This window comes from Rhineura floridana, chromosome 12 (assembly GCF_030035675.1).
Source record: "Rhineura floridana isolate rRhiFlo1 chromosome 12, rRhiFlo1.hap2, whole genome shotgun sequence".
NCBI lineage: Eukaryota > Metazoa > Chordata > Lepidosauria > Squamata > Rhineuridae > Rhineura > Rhineura floridana.
In genome coordinates, this window is record NC_084491.1 from 15,018,249 (window position 1) to 15,039,112 (window position 20,864).

The 20,864-nt window shown below is 42.6% G+C and overlaps 1 protein-coding gene across 2 annotated transcripts in view; it reads left to right on the forward strand.

Moving 5' to 3' along the window:
• LOC133368291 (zinc metalloproteinase-disintegrin-like NaMP) overlaps positions 1–20,864 on the forward strand; it is a 111,048-nt gene that overhangs the window by 3,887 nt on the left and 86,297 nt on the right. Inside the window, exons 1-3 of one of the 2 annotated variants that reach the window (XM_061592335.1) lie at positions 14,208–14,279; positions 16,939–17,051; positions 19,151–19,227. In XM_061592335.1, the coding sequence (XP_061448319.1) occupies positions 19,202–19,227 (26 nt within the window). In that variant the 5' untranslated portion in view covers positions 14,208–14,279; positions 16,939–17,051; positions 19,151–19,201. Of the gene's footprint in view, positions 1–14,207; positions 14,280–16,938; positions 17,052–19,150; positions 19,228–20,864 lie in introns of those variants that run through there. The other variant, XM_061592334.1, reaches the window with a different exon arrangement.

A 20,864-nucleotide genomic window follows, 5' to 3' on the forward strand; every position in this document is an offset into this window, starting at 1 on the left:
GCAGTGAACATAAAATAGCATAAAAATACAATGAATAACAAAATAATACTAAAATACAATCATCAATCCAATCCAATAAACATTTTAAAAAGTAAATCAGTGTAACTTAAAATGCTTCAGAGAATAGGAAGGTTTTGACCTGGCGCCGGAAGGAGAGCAGAGTCGGCGCCAGGCGTACTTCCTTGGGGAGACTGTTCCATAGTTCGGGGGCCACCACTGAGAAGGCCCTAGATCTTGTCATCACCCTCCGGGCCTCCCTGTGAGTTGGAACCCGGAGGAGGGCCTTCGTAGCAGAACGTAGTGCACGGGCCGGTTCATATCGGAAGAGGCGTTCTGCAAGGTATCGTGGTCCCGCACCGTATAAGGCTTTATAGGTTAATACCAACACTTTGAATCTAGCCCGGAAACATATTGGCAACCAGTGCAAGCTGGCCAGAACAGGTGTTATATGCTCGGACCTCTTGGTCCTTGTCAGCAATCTGGCCGCCGCATTTTGCACTAGTTGTAGCTTCCGAACTGTCTTCAAAGGTAGCCCTACGTAAAGCGCATTACAGTAATCCAAACGTGAGGTTACCAGAGCATGTACCACTGATGTAAGGTCCTCTTTACTCAAATAGGGACGTAGCTGGGCTACCAACCGAAGTTGGTAAAATGCATTCCTAACCACCGAGGCTACTTGAGCCTCAAGTGAGAGGGAAGAGTCTAAAAAGACTCCCAGACTATGAACCCGGTCCTTTAGGGGGAGTGTAACCCCATCCAGGACAGGGTATATATCCACCATCCGATCAGAGAACCCGTCCACCAACAGCATCTCAGTCTTGTCTGGATTGAGCTTCAGTTTGTTAACTCTCATCCAGTCCATTGTCGCGGCCAGGCAACGGTTCAGCAAATCGACAGCCTCACCTGAAGAAGATGAAAAGGAGAAGTAGAGCTGCTCTTGATGCTATGTGCAAGTGACCACAATACTTACCATGCTGAGCAGTTGAAACTGGCCCCTACAGGGAACACAAAGATTTCAGTTCTGCAGTCTGAAATCATGCAGCCCAGATGCAGGTTTTTCCATCTCACTGAGCATGCTTACAACCCTGTTCATTCCTTCATGCTGAATATGAAAAGTCTGTGAAGTGGCGTTGTAACAAACAAAACGCCCTAGCCCCTTTTGGGGGTTCTAGTAGCTTGGATCCGCTCCCAATACTCACACAATAGAGTCTCAGAAACGAACGAAACAAGATGGAGGATGGAGTATATTTATTTCTAACACGTGCACGTGGAGAAGGGCCAAGCCAGTTCTGGCAAAACACTGCAGTGCTGGCCTTTTTATAAGCTTTGTTTTACTAATTATGCATGCATCAATATCATAATAACTACATCATGACTACATCATTAGTCCATACCCATTTCCTCCTGGTAACCATATTAGGAGATTGTTTTTCACACTTGTTATCTTGTTATGTTCATTTTAGCCTTGTATATCTGCAACATAGTTTGATACTTTTCTACAGTACAGCTGCAGTTTGCAACAACAACTGATTTTCCCAGCTATAGCTATTTTGCAAACACAGCTTTAAACAAACAATGATAATGCATGTCAACAAATTAGCATTTCTCTTTACACACACACAAGTGAATTAACTTGTCAGCAGATTAACACACAAGCAAGTTAACTGTCAATTTACTGTGCTACATTTCTAAACAGGCCCAGCACTTTTTACTTTAAGCAAACAAGGCAATTTAAGCAAAATACATTTTTAATTCAAACAAATGAAGTCCATTGTCACAGCGTTTGTGGGGACAGTGGAAACAGGGCCCTTCCCCGTTTTAAGCCTTGGGTTCTTATCACGCGTAAATGATCATGTCAATATCTCCCTTTAGTTCTGGTATGAGGAACATTTGGCCCTCCAGACCTACATCATCCCTAGCCACTGGACATGCTTGCTGGGGCTGATAGGAGTGGTTGTTCAGCAACATCAGGAGGGCCTGCCTTAGTTGCTCTGTTTGTGCCACTGGACATAGCATCCCCTCATTCTAGGAGAGGGCAAGTGAACAGGCAGTGATAGCAAGAATGGCAAGGAATAGCAGGTCAGTAGACTCTAGGAGTTGGCAGTGGGTGCCTGCAGGGTTGTGGGCCTCAGGAAATGCCCAACAATGCCAACCCTGTGGCCCAGGCCTGCTGACAGGGCCACAGGAGCTGCTTTTGATTGTTAGGAAATCTCTGATTTCCCATTCATGTCTTCAAAGCCCCATGTGGCAGCCCAACTAGTGAGGAGGACTAAGGCCCTAGTTGTCGCCTCTCCCTGGCCTTTCACCCCTCTTCCTGGTAATGTGTAGTAGAGTGGTGAGGAACCTCAGGCCCAAGGGCTTAATTCAGCCCTCAGAACTCTCCCCAGGCCATCACCTTCTCCTCAGGCCCTGATCCATACCCTCTTTGAGAGTTTTGCCCTGGCTAGAATATATCCTTGAACTCTGCTAATGCTTCTAGCTTATCCAGAGGGAGGACAGAGAGGGATGTGTGCGTATAAAAATGGGAGATCTTGTGTGCTTCAGAAATGGGAGATCTTCCCCAGGGGAAAACAAACAGAAGTAAAAATACATATAGAGAAGATCCCTACCGTAAAGAACCTATATAGACCGGGTTTGCACATACCACTAACCCATGGTTTGCACAACAAACCACAAATTAACCATAGGAACATAAGAGGAGCCTGCTGGATCAGGCCAGTCGCCCATCTAGCCCAACATCCTGTTCTCACAATGGCCAGCTAGATGCCTATGGGAAGCCTGCAAGCAGGACCTGAGTGCAGTAGCACTCTCCCCTCCTGTGGTTTCTGGCAACAGGTTTTCAGAAGCATATTGCCTCTGAGAATGGAGGCAGAGCACACAGCCATCATGGCTAGTAGCCACTGATAGCCATATACTGTCCCACAGATGATCAAACAAACCATGATGTATTTCTCCAATGTTTGATTTGTTTTGCAGCTGCTCAGACATGCCCTGCTAGCTTGGTGAGCATCTGGGGAGGACTAGCCAAACAAACCATAGTTAAGGAAGGGTGCTGGGTTCACATGTAACACCAAGTCATAGTTAAAACAACCCACATATAAGCTTGTGTGTGTTTGTGTGTGAGCCTCAGGCCTAGGGTCCAAATGCAGCCCACTAGGCCTGTTTGTTGCTCAGAACTCTTCCCAGGCCACACACCTCACTATCCCTGCTATGCCCCCCTCCAAGTATTTTGGTGCAGATAGAATGCGTTCTTGAACTCTGACAATACCTCTTGGCTGCCTGGATAGAGGACAGCGAGGAGTGTGTGAGTGTGTGCAGAAATTAGCCTAATGTAGAAAGGTAAAAATTGCATACATTGTTCTACCCACTTCTGCCTTTGGCTTGGCACACCACTGGCATGTGACCCTCAGAAGTTTGCCTAGAAGGGAATGTGGCCCTCAGGCTGAAAAGCATTCCCAACCCCTGATGTAGTATAACAAAACACATCTCACTGTGCACTTTTATGACCCCACTGGCAGCCAGTTGTGTGAGGAAGGTCCGGGAAATAACATAGTGACATCAGCCACAATTTTGTATAATACTGCATGCAAATGGGTAGAATGGAAAAATAATGTAATAGTGGCAGTTCTGTTTATCTTGCATCATCTAGTTCTGCCTCCAGTATGAGCTGCAGAAGCTCAAGCAACAGCACACCACAAAGATTGCTTTGCTTCAAATGTGGGGAACTCTTGCTGTGCCAATGATCTGCAATAATTTTGAGCAAAGTCGCCCACGCCCTGCACTCTGCTAATGGAGTCCTGTGTGAGCTGTTGGCATGTTCTGTTCTCCAGGTTGCTGTTGAACCATTTGTCTTCAGGTTTGGCATACCCAAAATAGGCTCTGCACACCCACACAGAGAGTAAGATCCATAATGCATCTTCTTACTCATGCAAGCGGAGTTGGAATTTGCCATCAAAGCATCTGTGTGGCCATTCACAAATGCCTGTTCCCAGTCCATACTTCTCAATGGCTACTAACCCTGATGGCTATGTTCTGTCTCCACTGAGGGAGGCAGTATGCTTCTGAATGCCAGTGATTGGAAACCACGGGAGGTGAGAGTGCTGTTGCGCTCAGGTCCTGCTTGTGGGCTTCCCATGGGCATCCAGCTGGCCACTGTGAGAACAGGATGCTGGACCTGGTTCAGCAGGCTCTTTTTATATGTTCAGTTATATGGAGCATGAGTATCTGAGGCAGAACTGCTACTCAGGATGTTTCTTTGATTACCAAATCCTTTTATATTGAATGCAATGATATCTGTTCAGTTGAATAGCTTCTGCTGTCAATAATGACAGGCAGGGATGGCCACCTACTTGGATGGCTTTAAAAGCGGATTAGACAAGGAGGCTGTCAGTGGCTACTAGCTATGATAGCTATGCTATGACACTACAGTTGAATGCAGCATGCTTCTGAATACCAGTAACGGAAACTGCGGGAGGGGGAAGTGCTCTTGCGGTCAGGCCCTGCCTGTGGGCTTCCCATAGGTATTTAGTTGGCCATTGTGAGAAGAGGATGCTGGACTAGATTTTGTTTATTTATTATTTGATTAATATCCCGCCCTTTCTCCCAGCAGGAGCCCAGGGGGGCAAGCAGAAGCACTAAAAACACATCAAAACATCATAAAAACAGACCCTAAAATACACCAAAACAAAACAACTTTAAAAACATTTTTAAAAAGCTTTTAAAACATTTAGAAAGGGTTAAAAACGTATCTTTTAAAAAAAACATATTAAAAAGCAATTCCAACACAGACGCAGACTGGGATAGGTCTCAACTTAACAGGCTTGTTGAAACAGGAAAGTCTCCAAAAGGTGCTGAAAAGATAACAGAGATGAGGCCTGCCTAATATTTAAGGGGAGGGAATTCCACAGGATAGGTGTCGTCACACTAAAGGTCTGTTTCCAATGTTGTGCGGAATGGACCTCCTGATATGATGGTATCTATAGGAGCCCCTCACCTGCAGAGCGTATATAAAGGGTAAGACGGTCTTTCAGATATCCTGGTTCCAAGCTGTATAGGGCTTTGTACGCCAAAACTAGAACCTTGAACTTGGCCCGGTAGGAAATGGGCAGCCAGTGCAATTATTTCAGTAGTGGGGTGATGTGTTGACAATACCCTGCCCCAGTGAGCAGTCTTGCTGCTACATTTTGCACCAGCTGCAGCTTCCGGACCTCAAGGGCAGCCCCACATAGAGTGCATTACAGTAATCCAGCCAGGAGGTTACCAGTGTGTGGACAACAGTGGTCAGGCTATCCCGGTCCAGAAACAGCTGCAGCTGTCTTACCAGCCGAAGCTGGTAAAAGGCACTCCTAGCCACGGAGGTCACTTGGGCCTCTAGTGACAAAGATGGATCCAGGAGCACCCCCAGAGTACGGACCTGCTCTTTCAGAGGGAGTACGACCCCATCCAAAGCAGGCAACTGACCAATTATCCAAACTCGGGCCTGATCCAGCAGGCTCTTCTTATTAGGTCTTCTGATTAGGAATTTTTAAATGGGCTAAACAGTTGGTACCATTTAGGGAGATTGTAGCACTCTTTAGGTTTTACAGCCATGTAGGGGCAAAACGAGTAGGAAAGGTCAGTGGGGGCCACACCTTTAGCCCCACCCCATCATGTGAGTCATTTTGGATCCCCCTTTTTCTGCCATAATGTCTGAATCCGGGAGCCTTTTCTACTTGTGGAGGCTCCCTGTGCAGTTAGAACTTTGGAGGCTTCCCATACAGTTTAGAACCCTGTGGAGTCAGGCTTCTAACTTGTGTGGGGAACCGAGATGAGTAGAGCAGGATCTACAGTGAAGTTCCCTCTCCAGTACATGAAAATGCAGCCTGCAGGTGCTGGTATTTCCATCACGTTTAGAATTTATCCTAATGTTGAACTGAAATCTACCCTCCTGTAGGGGCACAGAACAAATTCAGTTTAGCCTGATTTGTACTTCCTGAAACAATATACAAACTGAAACTCGGCTGTTCTTTGAAATTTGCACTTTTCTGAATTTTGCAGTGCACAATTTTCTCCAACCAAAAATGTGTATATTAGGGGAAAGTGAGCATAAACATGCATATATTAGTAAAAATTGGAGGTGTGTACCAGCCACTTGATTCAGTTCAGAGTCTGATTTGATGCTTTGTAGGCTGCCTGATTTGGCTCACAGTCAAAACATAGCAATACTTTTTTTTTTTTACTTTTGACAGAAGTAGATGGAATTTGTTGGTATAGTATCCCCTTCAGACTGGGCAAAGCCTGCTAAATTACAGGCAAATAGATCCACAGGCGTTTGTACTAAAGACCTTTAAAATGTATCTGGGGGTGTGAATAACTGAAAGAGATTCACTTTCATGGTAAAAATCATTCCCTCTGATTACAAACGTGACCTGTAAGTCATTATGGAGATCTAGTTCTGTCCTCTCCCCATTCTAGTGGTTGCTCTTCCTCTCATCTAGGTATTATGGCATTATGTTATTATGCTTAGCTTAGAGACGTTACTTTTGCTTTCAGCAGACAGTTGTCCGCATCATTTTTCTTTTGTAATATCTGGATTTCCAAGGCACCATGAAGCACTTCAAGGGTCCCTGCTTCAACCCATGCTGCCTCGTACAAAACCCACTTCATCTTTCATAAGACATACATAAGCACTCTACTTTGCCTTGGGTTTTGGAATTCATCAAAATCTAGTACCTACCCCTAATAACAATAGCAGAGAAAAATGCATTGTATTAGGGGAAATTGTTTGCAAAAGTATATATATTAGGGAAAATTGCATACAAACATGTATATATTAGGATAAATGTGCACTACAATGCTGACATTTTTTCATGAGGACTTTTTTAAAAAAAATAACGTGTGAATATGACAAGCTGAATTTAAGATTGGGAAAATGTGAATCTGAAATTGACATATTTGTCTATTCTTATCCTAAGATATCCATTAGATCTAGTTCTGTCTAAAGCAACTTTCTCCTCTTCAGTGTGGCAGCTCTTCATGCATTTCAGGAATACTCTCATGCCCCCCCGCCAGTCTTTTCTTTTCCAGCCTAAACATGCCCAGTACCTTCAACCTTTCCTCATTGGACCCATTTCCACACCAGTGGCCTTCTTTGTGGCTTTCATCTGAACTTGTTGCTATTTGTCTGCATTGGGATGGGGAACCTTTTGGGCCTGGTGGGCAAGATCTTTACCTGTCCCCACCCCCATGGGCAACTTTGACAGATGGGTGAAATAACTCACCTGTCAAACATCTGACATTAGATGACCAACCCCACCCACCTGTCATAACCCTTTGCACAGTGCTTCCCAACCAGGAACCACAGGACAAGAGGCTTTGCCACCCCTATGCTCAGGGCTGGTTCTAAAGGGCGGCCAGGTAGGTCACTACAGGGGCTCCTGAGGGGCCCCTCCACTCCCCATTTGTGATCCATGGCAGCAGCCACAGATTGCAGGACAAGAGGAGCTTCTGAGTCGCCTGCCACCCCCCGCTTCACCTACCTTTCTCTCTGCTGTTTTTTTGTGGCTGCGCACTGTGTGCACAGTGTTGCCATCAATAAAGATGGTGGTCAAGGTGTCCCTAAGGGGCTGAAGCCTCTGCTGCCATCTTGGTTGATGGCAGCAATGCACATGCATTGGCTGCTGCCATGGATCGTGAAAAGGGAATAGAGGTGCCCAGGGCAGGCTGGTGCCCAAGGGCCCCTGCATGCCTGGGGCTGGCCCTGCCTATACTCAGTGCCTAGGAACTGACAAGCTTAGCGGCTAGCAAAACTGCTTTCTGCAGGGATCAGTTGCGCAATCAGGTTCTTAGCAGAGAACTCTGCCATTCTTCCAGTCCAGCAGACTTGATCATCTTTCTTGTCCATCAGCTACATCTTTCTTAAATTGTGCCATCACAGAACAGCACACCAGGCACACTTTGACCCATTTCTGCAGCATGTGGGATCCACACAAAGCAATGGGTGTGTGTTATGGAAAAGTTATCTAGCATTCCAATGTGCTGAGTGATGAAGAGACCTCATTTACTCCTTAATTGGTTTCCTATTATTCAACAGCAGTGTAAGTTCTATGCATATCCTTTTCCAGTGAAAAGCTAATTAGTCACTACTACTATTGTTTCATAGCCTAAGGCTAATGTTATGTCTGGCCTGTTTAAAATATACAGGTGAGGCTCCTAATGGATGAACTCTTTACCTGTCAGGCACATTCACACATAACCTACGCAGAAACGAATAGCCCTGGCAGAGCAGCAATAACCCTGGAATTTAAAACATAGAAACAGAAAAAACAAGCACCCGTGGCTCTCAACAAAGTGAAGCAAAAATCTGAAAAAAGAGAACCTGGAAGCTCATTATAAAATCTTTACAAACATAAATATAGTTAGTATCATTTCACATTTACCAAGTGGCTGGAACCTCAGGTGTTCCTGAGAACACTTGCGAGAATCTTCAGTCAGCCTTTCCCAACCTTTGGGTCCCCAGATGTTGCTGAACTACAACTCCCATCAGCCTCAGGCAGCATGGCCAGGAATGATGGGAACTGTAGTCCAGCAACATCTGAGGACCCAAATGCTGTTCTGAATTAAAGTCTCACACCTCTGTGAATTTGTATTCATTTATTTATTTTCTTACATTTATATCCCTGGCATTCATGTGGTTCCAGGGTGGTCACCCATCCAGATATTGACCAGACCCATCTGGCTGTCTAGCTTTGCTTGCAGAGATGTGGGGGGTGGTTCTTAAAGCTGTAAGGGAGAAAAGGCAACCGCCTATATTGCTTGATTGTAAAAAAAACCCTCTAAGCAATTTATGAGACAGATTAAAATTATAAATAAAACAGTTAAAGACAAGTAACTGAAAACACTTAAAATGATTATAACAGCAGTAAACTAAAGAGATTAAAACACATCAATGTCTAGGTGTCTGGACAGGTAAACAAAAGAAAACAACAAAGGTGCCTGCCTGATGTCAACAGGCAGGGAGTTCCACAGTGTAGTGTAGTGTTGGCAAATAGGCAGAATTTTAACTGGGGGATTGCCCCCCAATGCATAAAATACATATATACATGAAAATAACATAACATGCATTACATTAGTGAAAACTGCTTGCAAACAGGAAAAACGCACACTGAAATGGTGATGAATTTCTGTGATGACTTTCTTAAAAATAAATAAATCATAGAGCAATGTGGAAAGGTGGCAAACTTACATTTAAACTTACAATTGAAATAATAAGAAATGGAGATATATGGATTAGTTTCATCCATCCCTACTTGAGGTGCCCTTACTATCACCTGCAAGTCTCCCTCACTGTTTGGGGTTGAAATATTTCTGGAGCTGCACCCACTTCTAAGCAGTCAGAAAACATGCTGTGTAAAGCATCTCCTGGAGTCAGCATGCATGGGGAAGGGGCCATAGCTCAGTGGTAGAGCATCAGCATGAAGAAGGTCCCAGGTTCAATCTAGGAGAGACTGCTGCCTGAAACCTTGGAGAGCTGCTGCCAGTCAGTGTAGACAATACTGAGTTAGGTAGACCAATGGTCTGACTGGGGATAAAGCAGCATCCCATATTACTGTTTTCAGATGTGTGTTTGCGTGTGGCAAGACTCACAGCATGGAATACCTGCTCTGAGATACACTCAGGTTTAACATGCCCCCCCAGCACATTTAAGAGTACTTGTGGTTACTCTTTTTTATTGTTGTTATGTGGCTTCAAGTCGATTATGACTTATGGTGACACCATGAATCAGCAACCTCCAATAACATCTGTTACAAACGTCTGTTCAGATATTGTAAAAGTTCAGCTCTGTACTCTTTTTGATACCTCATAATATTTAGTAATCAAAGTGCTTAGGAGAAGTCATTATACATTGTCTGAAACATGAAAGGGAGGAGAGGAACTGCTGTATTCTAGAATCTCTAGGTCAGGGGTGGGGGACATGTGGCCCTCTTGAGGCTGCTGTTGGGCTGCAGTTCCCATCATCCCTTGCTAAGTATGGGGAAGAAATTTGATTCAGCTCACATTTAAAGGCAGATCTATCAAATTTGCACTTTCCAAAACAATGTGTGAACTGAAACACAGCCAAGCTTTGATATTTGGACTTATCCAAATTTTGCAATGCAGTTCTCCTGCCAAACAAGGTTTACAAAAATGCATATATGTAAGGGAAAAGTGTGCCTAAAAATGAATATATTAGTGAAAATAACATGCCAAAATACATTAGGAGAAATGGCTTGCAAAACAATGTGTACATTAGTCAAAACTGCATTCAGAAGTGTGTTTATTGGAAGAAACTCACCTAAAGTGCTAAAGAATTTTCCTGAAGAAATAGCAAATTGCTGCAAGAATGTGGAAAACTGAATTTAAGACTGGAAAAATGAGAAACTGAGAGAACCAAACTGGCAGAACCATTGGCCATGCTGGCTGTGGCTGATGGGAGTTAGGAATCCAGCAACACCTAGAGGGGCACAGTTTCCCCATCCCTGCCCTAGATGGGTCCCTTTTCAGTGTGATATGGTAAACAGATCTTTAGGCTTGGATTTACAATTCTTGGATGAAAAGTGTACTCACTGGTGAATGTGTGTGGGCGGCAGCAGTAGTTTGTGTTTTAGACACAATATACTCTTGGCCTCTGAAACTGATTGTTCGGAGGTTGAACTAAACTGAAGAAGATTACAAAGCATGTTTGCAAAGAACAATCCTCCACAATGTGAGGGTGATTCATCTTAATTCCCTCTCTAACCAGCTCTCACACCCCCTTCGCTTTATTCCTTTATAAGCCAATCCTTACTCATAACTCAGCCATCACTCAACCCCTTTTCTGCTGAGTCCACCTTCTACCAAAGCTGGGGGCAGAGGGATTTTCCTTTTCCTGATCTAGTCACCTAGGATGTGACTGGATCAACTGAGAATTCATCCAGAGAAGTCAAAACTGCTGTTGGTCGGCAGAAAAGCGGATCGGGGATTAGATGATACAGATAGTTCTGTATGTGGCAGCTGTGAAAAAAGGCAAATGCTCTGCTAGGGATCAGTAGGAAAGGGATGGGAAAGTAAATTTCCAGTGTCATAAACCTGTTATAAAAATCTATGGTGTACTTGGAATATTGTCTACAGTTCTGGTCGCCTCTGCTCAAAAAGAATATCGTAACGCTGGTAGAGCTCTGTGGCAGGGAAGGGTTGCCACTCAGTGGAAGAGCATCTGCTTTGTCTGCAGAAGGATCCAGTTTCAATCCCTGGCATCTCCAGGTAGGGCTGGAAAAGACTTCCTGCCTGAAACTCTTGAAAGTCACTGCCAGCCAGTGTTGACGATACTACGCTAGCAAGACCAATGGCCTGACTCAGGATAAGGCAACTTCCTATGTTCAGAAAAAGGCAATCCAAATGATCGAGAGGATGGTGCAACTCCTCTATGATGGAAAGTTACAGCATTTAGGGCTTTTTAGATGAGAAAAAAGGTGAGTAAGAGGAGACATGATAGAGGTGTACAAAATGATGCATGGTGTGGATAAAGTGGATAGGGAATAGGGTTGCTAGGCTCAGGGCCTGAGAATGATTCTGTATCTTTAAGAAAAGAGAAAATTCAGCCAAGTGCAGGTTTTCTTGCAACACTGTAATGGGAAAAACCACAAGGTGGAATTCTCCCTTTCCCCTGCACCACTTTTAAAGATACAGAAGACAGCTTGGAGGCTGGGCCTGGCAACCAAGAGGTCTTCTGTATCTTTAAAAGTTGTGCAGGGAGAAGGGAGAATTCCAACTTGGGGTTTTTTCCCATTACAATGTTGCAAGAAAGCCTGCACTTGGCTGAATTTTCTCTTCCCTTAAAGATACAGAATCATTCTCAGGCCCTGAGCCTGGCAACCCTAGTCTGGTCAGTGCCTGGATAGCTGATTGCCTGGGTACAACCTGAACCACGTGATGGAAGAAAGGCAGGATATAAATGTGATGATGATGATGATGATATTGGTACACATCATAGTAGAAATTCCCATCTGCAATACATAAAAGTCTTAATAAGCTGATTCAGGAAGCCACTTGCAGATGTATTCACAATGCAATCCAACAGATGTCTACTCAGAAGGAAGAGCCATTGTTTCAATGGGACTTGCTTCTGAGAAAGTGTGAACAGGATTGCAGCTTTTTACCTTGTGCCAAGTGCAAAAGAGTTTTAGATTGCACCAACACTTATTGGGACAAAGAAGCAAGTCCACTCTCCTGAGACTATCAGGGGAATTCTAGTATTGGAGAGCACTATTCTGCTCACAGAGCCACAATTCTCAGAGTATTGTAACAATCAGTCCCTCTTCCCAGAGAACTCTGAGAACTGTAGCACTATGAGGGGAAGAGGGATCTCCTAACAACTCTCAGCACTCTACAGTTCCTAAGATTCTTTGAGGAAAGTCATGACTGTTAAATGGTATAATAGTAAGTTAACTGCATTGTGAGGGTGGGGCCTGAATATTACATCAACACAAGTGATAGGGAACATCCTCCACCATACCTGAGTGCAGTAGGATAGCTTAGGGAGCATGCCCAGAATGACACAAATACATTACTCTGCCTCACCCTCTATATACCATCCTGGCAACTGCGGTCCTCAGATGGGGTGTTCCTCAGAGTACCATATGCTTAGTTTGTATTAGGAACCAGGCTCTTGGAATGCTTTCACACTGTACTTTATTCCGTTATTCTGATGATTTCTTACCTGGTAATTTGCACATTACATTTGATCTTTCACGCAACGCACAGGCTAGCTCCAGAATTGTAGTGGAATATAGTGGACGTTTAGTGCTAGTTTCTGTGATAAATGATACCAGAAATAATCTGTTAGCAAGGCTGGGAACCTGGAAGATCGCAGGAGTTTTTTGCTAGTCGCAGCCACTCATGTGACAAGCATCCCAGCATGCAGTGTGTTCCCACCCTTTAGTCGTGCTGGGTGGTTGTTGTTTTTTGCCTGACAAATGTTGTACCAGTATTCCAGCATTGGCGCAGATAGCAGCAGCATTTCCCACACACCCCTGTCTGGATACAACTAAAACAATTTAAGAAGTCAGAGCCTAAAGGGAGAGGGCTTGCATGGCGACGGGACGAGATCTTGGACCTCCTACACAGTGGGGAACAGTGCGCATGGGTGAGGCATGAAAACAAGCCGTGTGAAAGACAGTTGCATGAAATGCCGGCATATCAGCTGAAAAAGCTGCTGTTAACGCGACAGATACTGCAGTGTGAAAGGGATTTTAGAAATCAGGACAGAATCACTACCTTTTAAATCCATTAAACTAACACAATTAGCCCCGTGTGTGAAAGCAGCCTTGGTGTTGCAGCTCCCGCCCTTTGGAATTAGTTAGACCTCCTTGTTCCAGCAGGCATTTCAAGGTAATGTTTGGTTTTATGATGATTTTATTGTTTCATTTTCTGTATGGTTTGTTTTTATATGGGCTGCATAGAAACGCAAATGATTAAGTGATTTATAAACATCTTCCATGAATAAATGAATTACCTGCTGAAATTAGACAAGGGCCTAGTGTTATTATGCTTAGGCACCTCCTGAAGACATGTTTGTTTAATATGGCTTTCCCTGAGGTTTGAAGAGATTGTTTTGTTTCATAAAGATGGTTTTATTGTTTTTAGAATTAGTGAACTATTTTATGTTTTTAGAACTTGTGTTTTATCCTGTTTTATTGTGTACATTGTTTAATGGCTTTATGCTGTGAAGTGGTGTATAGGTGGTATTCAGAGCTAGTCCTGTTCAGAGTAGACCCATTGATGTTAGCAGAGATGACTAACCTAAATTCATCAATTTCAGTGAGTCTGCTCTGACCCGGATTTAGTTAAATACAACTGTATAAATTTGATGATGATGATTATAAAAAATCTCTCAGTATCTGGGGCCTGAGGTGGCTACCTCATACTACCTATTGATAGAACCAACCCTGTGTATAAATAGGTAAGAAGTTAAAATAATGTTGCAGGAAAAGAAAAGAAGACTTCATGGGTGTTATTCAGTGCTGGTCCCACTTGGAGTAGACTCACTGAAGTTAATAGACATAACTCAGGTTCATTAATTACAATGGGTCTGCTCTGAGCAGGAGTTGACTACAACCTCATGTGCATAAAGTTAAGAAGAAGGCATTGGCAAAAACTTGGAGAATGAATCTATGGGCAAGTGGCTGGAAAGTTTGTGGAGCGTATTTCCTTGAAAGAATGAGTTAAATACTTTTGAAGCAGGAGACTGAGATTGCCCTTAGGCTAACAGTGACCACTGTGAGGTAATGACTTATTTACCATAATGACTGAGCAGTTAAAAGTGATTCTTGCAGGAAATCTTGTGATAAAGCCTGGAAATTATTTACTTTGTAAGTTCTGCTTCCTTTAGTCTGAGTTTTGTTTTCAAGTGCAAAAAGATAAAAATAGGGGGGAAAGGCCTTGGAAATCTGATCCCAAGAAGAGGTTGTCAGAAAAAGCAAATTATGGAATGATTATCTTGACGAGGTGCGCCTGGCGCCAACACCATTATCTTTTCGGCGCTATGTCAAGACTTTCCTCTTCTTCCAGGCATTTTAGCATGTGTTTTATACTGTTTAAATTTTTAAATTGTGTTCTAAATTGTTTTTATAAAATCTGTTTTAAATTGTATTTGTTTAAATGTTTTTAGTTACTGCAAACCGCCCAGAGAGCTTCGGCTATGGGGCGGTATACAAGTATAATAAAATAAAATAAACAAATCCACCCTTTGAAACAAGTGTGGCATCAGAACATGGCATCCTCACGCAACTGCCAGGACCTACGACTAATGTTCTCCTTCTTTTTTCTTGGCAAACTAAAATGATGCTGTTTTGTTACTATTGTGCTGCCAAAGTTTCCTAAGGCTATTATGGGGATTATTTTGTTCTGTTCTGTGACATAATATATTTATATTAATGTTTCAAATGTGTTGTAAGTTGCTTGGGGAGCTTCAGGTAACAAGCAACAAGCGATTAACAAGCAACTAATGCAGTATAATACGAACACTAATCTCCCCCACACACATCACCCTGATCATCATGCTGGGTCTAAGAGCCACAATTTTAATTCCTCACAGTGAGTGGTATTCAGTGCTAGCCCTGCTCAGAGTAGATTCAGTAGACATAACTAACAAAATTTCATTAATTCCAGTGGGTCTATTCTGAGTAGGACTTAGTTGATCACAACCCAGTGCTCTCGGTGTAGCATTTCTCCAGGGCACTGGGGGAATTAAAATGGCAGCTTCCAGACCCAGCCGCCCAGTGCTGATCGCAGGGTGACTGCCACTGCTGCTGTAAAGTAAGCCTGCTAGGACTCACCCACATAGGAGAAGACCCACTAGAGAACAATCTGTAAAGGTCTCCTCAAACCTGGTGTCAGATCTAGCTTGAACACTGCAACAGCTAGTACAGTTCTTTCACATTTACAGCACAATCCAAAGGATATTTGCATTGCTCTTATCACTATTTCTATAAAGTTTGTATATTTGTATTGTTTATTGTGATGTGTTTTAAATGTTATATGAGATTTTTTTTTAGACAAAACTTTATGTAGTAAGCAACAAATAAATATAATAATAATATTTGAAATAAAAGTAATTTTGTATTTGACTTCTCTTGAGTATCACTTTAGGACTTCTTTTGGTTGAATGAAGTGATAAATAAATGCAATAAGCTGAATTATTAAGTTAACTGACCTACTCCAAAGGGAGAAGATTATTTTCCTGGGACTCAGGGAGTCTTCAGGTCTGGGGATGGTGTCCCAGGAGCCCTTCTGTATCCAGAGTGATATAGTGTCTAAAGCAGCAGTCACCAACATGGTGCCTGCCGGCATCAGTGGCTCCTGTGGTGTCTTCAACAGGTCTCAGTAAATATCATCTCAAAAACCCACACCACAAGAGAGACTGCTTGCGGTTCCTGCTCAGTTCCTAGACACGCCTGACCTTTAAGGCATGATAAGTTCCCCCCAAATTAACAGCAAGCAGAGTCTCCTGCAGATTACATCTTGTTAGCCAGTTGCAAAACGTAAGGCATAATCCTATATTTACTCAAAAGTAAATCCTACTTAGTTGTAGGCTATCATACTTTGGACACATAATGAGAAGACAGGATTCACTAGAAAAGACAGAAGGGAGTAGAAAAAGAGGAAGGCCAAAGGAGAGATGGATTGATTCCATAAAGGAAGCCGCAGACCTGAACTTACAAGATCTGAACAGGGTGGTTCGTGACAGATGCTCTTGGAGGTCACTGATGCATAGGGTGGCCATAAGTCATAATCGACTTGAAGGCACATAACAACAACAACAAAGTCCTACACAGAGGAGATCCACTGATATTAATGAACCTAAGTTAGTCATGTACATTAACTTCAGTGGGTCTACTCTGAGTAGGACTAGTATTGAATGTCATCTACTACGTTCAATGGGACTTACTTATGTAAGTGTACATAGGATGTTAGCCTTAGATGTCACAGTTGGGGACAGCATGTCTCTGCGTACCAGTCACTGGCAATTGCAACTAGGGATATTGTACTCAGGTCCTACTTGTGGGCTCCCCTAGGCATCTATTGGCCACTGTGAGAACAGGATGCTGGACTAGATGGGCTTTTGGCTTGACCCAGCAGGGCTGTTGTTATGTTGATACTTTTTGCTGGCTTCATTCAAACTGCCAAATTGTTTCCTTCTGCATCCAGCAAGGATATGCATTTATTAGTACCCACCAGCTGTCAAAGGCCATTAAACAAACCACTGAACAAACAAACTGTACAAAAGAAAGTTGTGTGGAGAGAGAGTTGTTTTATGTAGCTACGTTTCATTTTAGTAGGAAACAAGTTCCTGTTTGATTACTGAATGACAACTAAATCATGTGGGGAAAGGGGAATTACATAACAAAGCTAACTTTTCCCCTTTCTCTCTCCTGAATGAAGGGAACTCAACGAAGGAGCTTCCTGGGGTGAAAGACTATGATGTGGTGTATCCACAAAAAATCCATAAATTGCACAAAAGAGATGTTGGAGGAAGTCAGAACTCTCACCAAAATGTAAGAAAAATGCCTCTTTGAGTGTGTACACACAGCAGTTTAAGATGAATTCAAAGCATCGCATGTCAATTGTTTGTTTGCTTTTTGCTTTGTACGGATAACATTGCCCTCTTCCAAGTGGCAGCCTGCACTTTCTCCCCATTTAATTTGGATTTTCCAGATCCATGGAAATTAGGGCAGGGATGGAAAAAATCCAACAAAAATTGCATGTTTCCCTAGTGCCTGTGCATTGAAGTGTGTTGTATGGGTGGGGTTTTCTTTTACATGTGTTGTGAAGTTCTTTTCTGTGTGTTGTCTGTCACCACACCCCCTACTTTTGTCTGCTCCTCAGCTGAGCCGTGATCTAGTTATTTTGTTTCCATCAGCACAAAGGAAAAGGATGCAGTGTGCCTATTTCCATTGGCTGTTGTTGAAGGGATTTTGAAGTTTTTTAAAAAATAATGTGCCAAAGAGCTGTATTAAAAATAAAAATGAAATTAGGACTTGCTGGATACAGGAAGTAGGAAAGGAAAAGAGAGAGAGGAAAAAAGGAGAAAATTGAGTCTCTATGGTTCCCAGCTTGCCAGGATGTGCTACAAGTATGTTGCAGCTTCCTGGGCCCAAGACTTTACTGTGGTCTTCAAGGTGCAAATGAAACCATTTAAAAGAGTGGTTTCCTACCTTTTCCCTCACACAGATCACTTGAAAACTGCGGAATGGTCTTGACCAACCACTTACCTATTTTTTTTAACCCTGTTGCAGCAATTGTAATGTGCCATGCTAGATGTTGTGTGAGGTCAAGACTTTCCTCTTCTCCCAGGCATTTTAGCATGTGTTTTTAAATTGCTTTTTAAAAAATGTGTTTTTAAATTTGGATATTTGTTTTTAATGTTTTTAATTGTTGTAAACCACCCAGAGAGCTTTGGCTATGGGGCGGTATACAAATGTAATCAATCAATCAATCAATCAATCAATCAATCACTTCTTGTATTTCTTATATTGTATTTAATAGAACATAATATAAGAAATAAAATTAATAAATTAATGAAATGCAATGTAAGAAATAAAAAAAGCAATAAAAACACTGTTGAAAACCAATATTACTATTTAATGTGAACAGCTCGCTCTATGTAGGGCTACCCTTGAGGTTGGTCTGGAAGCTGCAACTGGTGCAAAATACAGCAGCGAGCCTGCTCACTGGAGCAGGATATCGCCAACATGTCACCCTGCTGCTGAAAGAATTGCACTGGCTGCCCATTAGCTACAAGGCCAGGTTCAAAGTTCTGGCTTTGGTGTACAAAGCCCTATGCAGCTTGGAACCAGGATACCTGAAAGATTGTCTTACCCCTTATATATCCAGCCAATCACTGAGCTCTGCAGGTGAGGGTCTCCTGCAGATACCATCTTATCAGGAGGTCTATTCTGCACAACATAGGAAACGGACCTTTAGTATTGTGGCACCAACCCTTTGGAGTTCCTTGTCCTTAAATATTAGACAAGCACCATCGCTGTTATCTTTTCAGTGCCTACTGAAGACTTTCCTCTTTCAACAAGCCTTTTAAGTAGAGATCTTATCCCAGTCTGTGTTGAAATTGTTTTTAAATATGTTTTTAAACCTTTTATATATATATATATATATATATATATATATATATATATATATATATATATATATATAGATGTTTTTAAAGCTTTAAAAATGTTTTTAAAGCTTTAAAATGTTTTTAAAGATGTTTTGTTTTAATATGTTTTTACTGGTTGTTTTGTTTTAATATATGTTAAAGGTTTTTTTATGATGTGTTAAAGTGTTTTTAGCGCTTTTGTTTGCTGCCATGGGCTCTTACTGGGAGAAATGGTGGGATATAAATTGAATAAATAACAACAACAACATGCCATGGACCACCTGAATGAAGCTCATGGACCACTGGTGGTGCATGGGCCACAGTATGGGAACCTCTGAGCTGAGTGAATTGGGCTTAGTTCTGTAACCCAACAGTGTTTATAAGCAGTTGAATTATCAGGATGATATAGTAGGGTTTTCTTTTGTTTCTGTGCTGTTGTTTATAAAACTTCTCTAATCAGCAGCTACTCATCCACACTCTAACACTTTTCAAATGCAGGCCAAGTATGAAGATGCTGTACAGTATGAAATTAAAGTGAATGGAGAGAAGATGATCCTTCACTTAGAAAAAAATAAGTAAGTTAGACCAGCAGTTCTCTTAACGTCTACTAAGTGACTGAAAATAATGGGCGATATATTTTCCCTACAGTTGTTACTATTTGGGGGGGAAGTCTCAGTTACAGTCGGGGCTAAACTAGACATTATAAGAGGCATGGAGAGTCCCATTTGCCCTCATGGACCAGCCTCCACTGACTAGGGGAAAGAGTGAAAGAAAATGTGCCTCCAAAGTAGTATTCTGAAACATGTCCCTGGAGCACATCTTTACAAACATCTGGAGTTTCTTCCTTCCCCACCCTCCCCTGTTATTTGTACTTCCCCCCATTTTGTCATTTTTACGTTATGCCTTAAGATTCTGAGATCCGCACTTGCTTCGTGCCTTTAAAACATATTGGTGGACCATAGGGAAGGCCATGCAAACCTGCCTTCCATAGTGCTAGAATTCAGGGCCATCAAACAAATGGCGGGAGATTCAGGGCAGACAGAAGGCAGTATATCTTCACACATTGGATTAAAACCCCCAAAAGTAGTGATGGCAGCCAACTTAGAATCATAGAACAGTAGAGTTGGAAGGGACCTATAAAGCCATCAAGGCAATGCAGGAATCCAAATCAAAGCATTCCCGACAGATGGCTGTCCAGCTGCCTCTTGAATGCCTCCAGTGTCAGAGAGCCCACTACCTCTCTAGGTAATTGTTTCCATTGACGTATGGCTCTAACAGTTAGGAAGTTTTTCCTGATGTCCAGTCAAAATCTGGCTTCCTGCAACTTGAGCCCATTATTCCGTGTCCTGCACTCTGGGATGATTGAGAAGAGATCCCGGCCCTCCTCTGTTTGATAACCTTTCATGTACTTGAAGAGTGCTATCATATCTCCCCTCAGTCTTCTCTTCTCCAGGCAAAACATGCCCAGTTGTTTCAGTCTCTCCTCATAGGGCTTGGTTTCTAGTCCCCTGATCATCATTGTTGCCCTCCTCTGAACCTGTTCCAGTTTGTCTACATCCTTCTTGAAGTGCGGAGACCAGAACTGGATGCAGTATTCAAGATGAGGCCTAAGCAGTGCTGAATAGAGGGGAACTAATACTTCATGCAATTTGGAAACTATACTTCTGTTAATGCACCCTAATATAGCATTTGCCTTTTCTGCAGCCACATCACACTGTTGGCTCATATTCAGCTTGTGATCAACAACAATTCCAAGATCCTTCTCACATGTCGTATTGCTGAGCCAAGTATATCTTATAACTGTGCATTTGGTTTCTTTTTCCTAAGTGTAGAACTTTGCATTTATCCCTGTTGAATTTCATTCTGTTGTTTTCAGTCCAATGCTCCAGCCTATCAAGGTCCCTTTGAATTTTCTTTCTATCTTCCACGGTATTAGCTGTGCCCCCCAATTTTGTATCATCTGCAAATTTGATAAGCATGCTCTGTACCGCCTTATCCAAGTCGTTAATAAAAATGTTGAAGAGCACTGGGCACTGGGCCCAGGACTGAGCCCTGTGGTACCCCACTCGTTACTTCCACCCAGTTTGAGAAGGAACCATTGATAAGCACTCTTTGAGTATGATTTATTTATTTATTTATTTATTTATTAACTTTATTTATACCCCACCGTTTTTCCAAATTGGAACTCACGGCGGCTTCCAGATAAAAAACA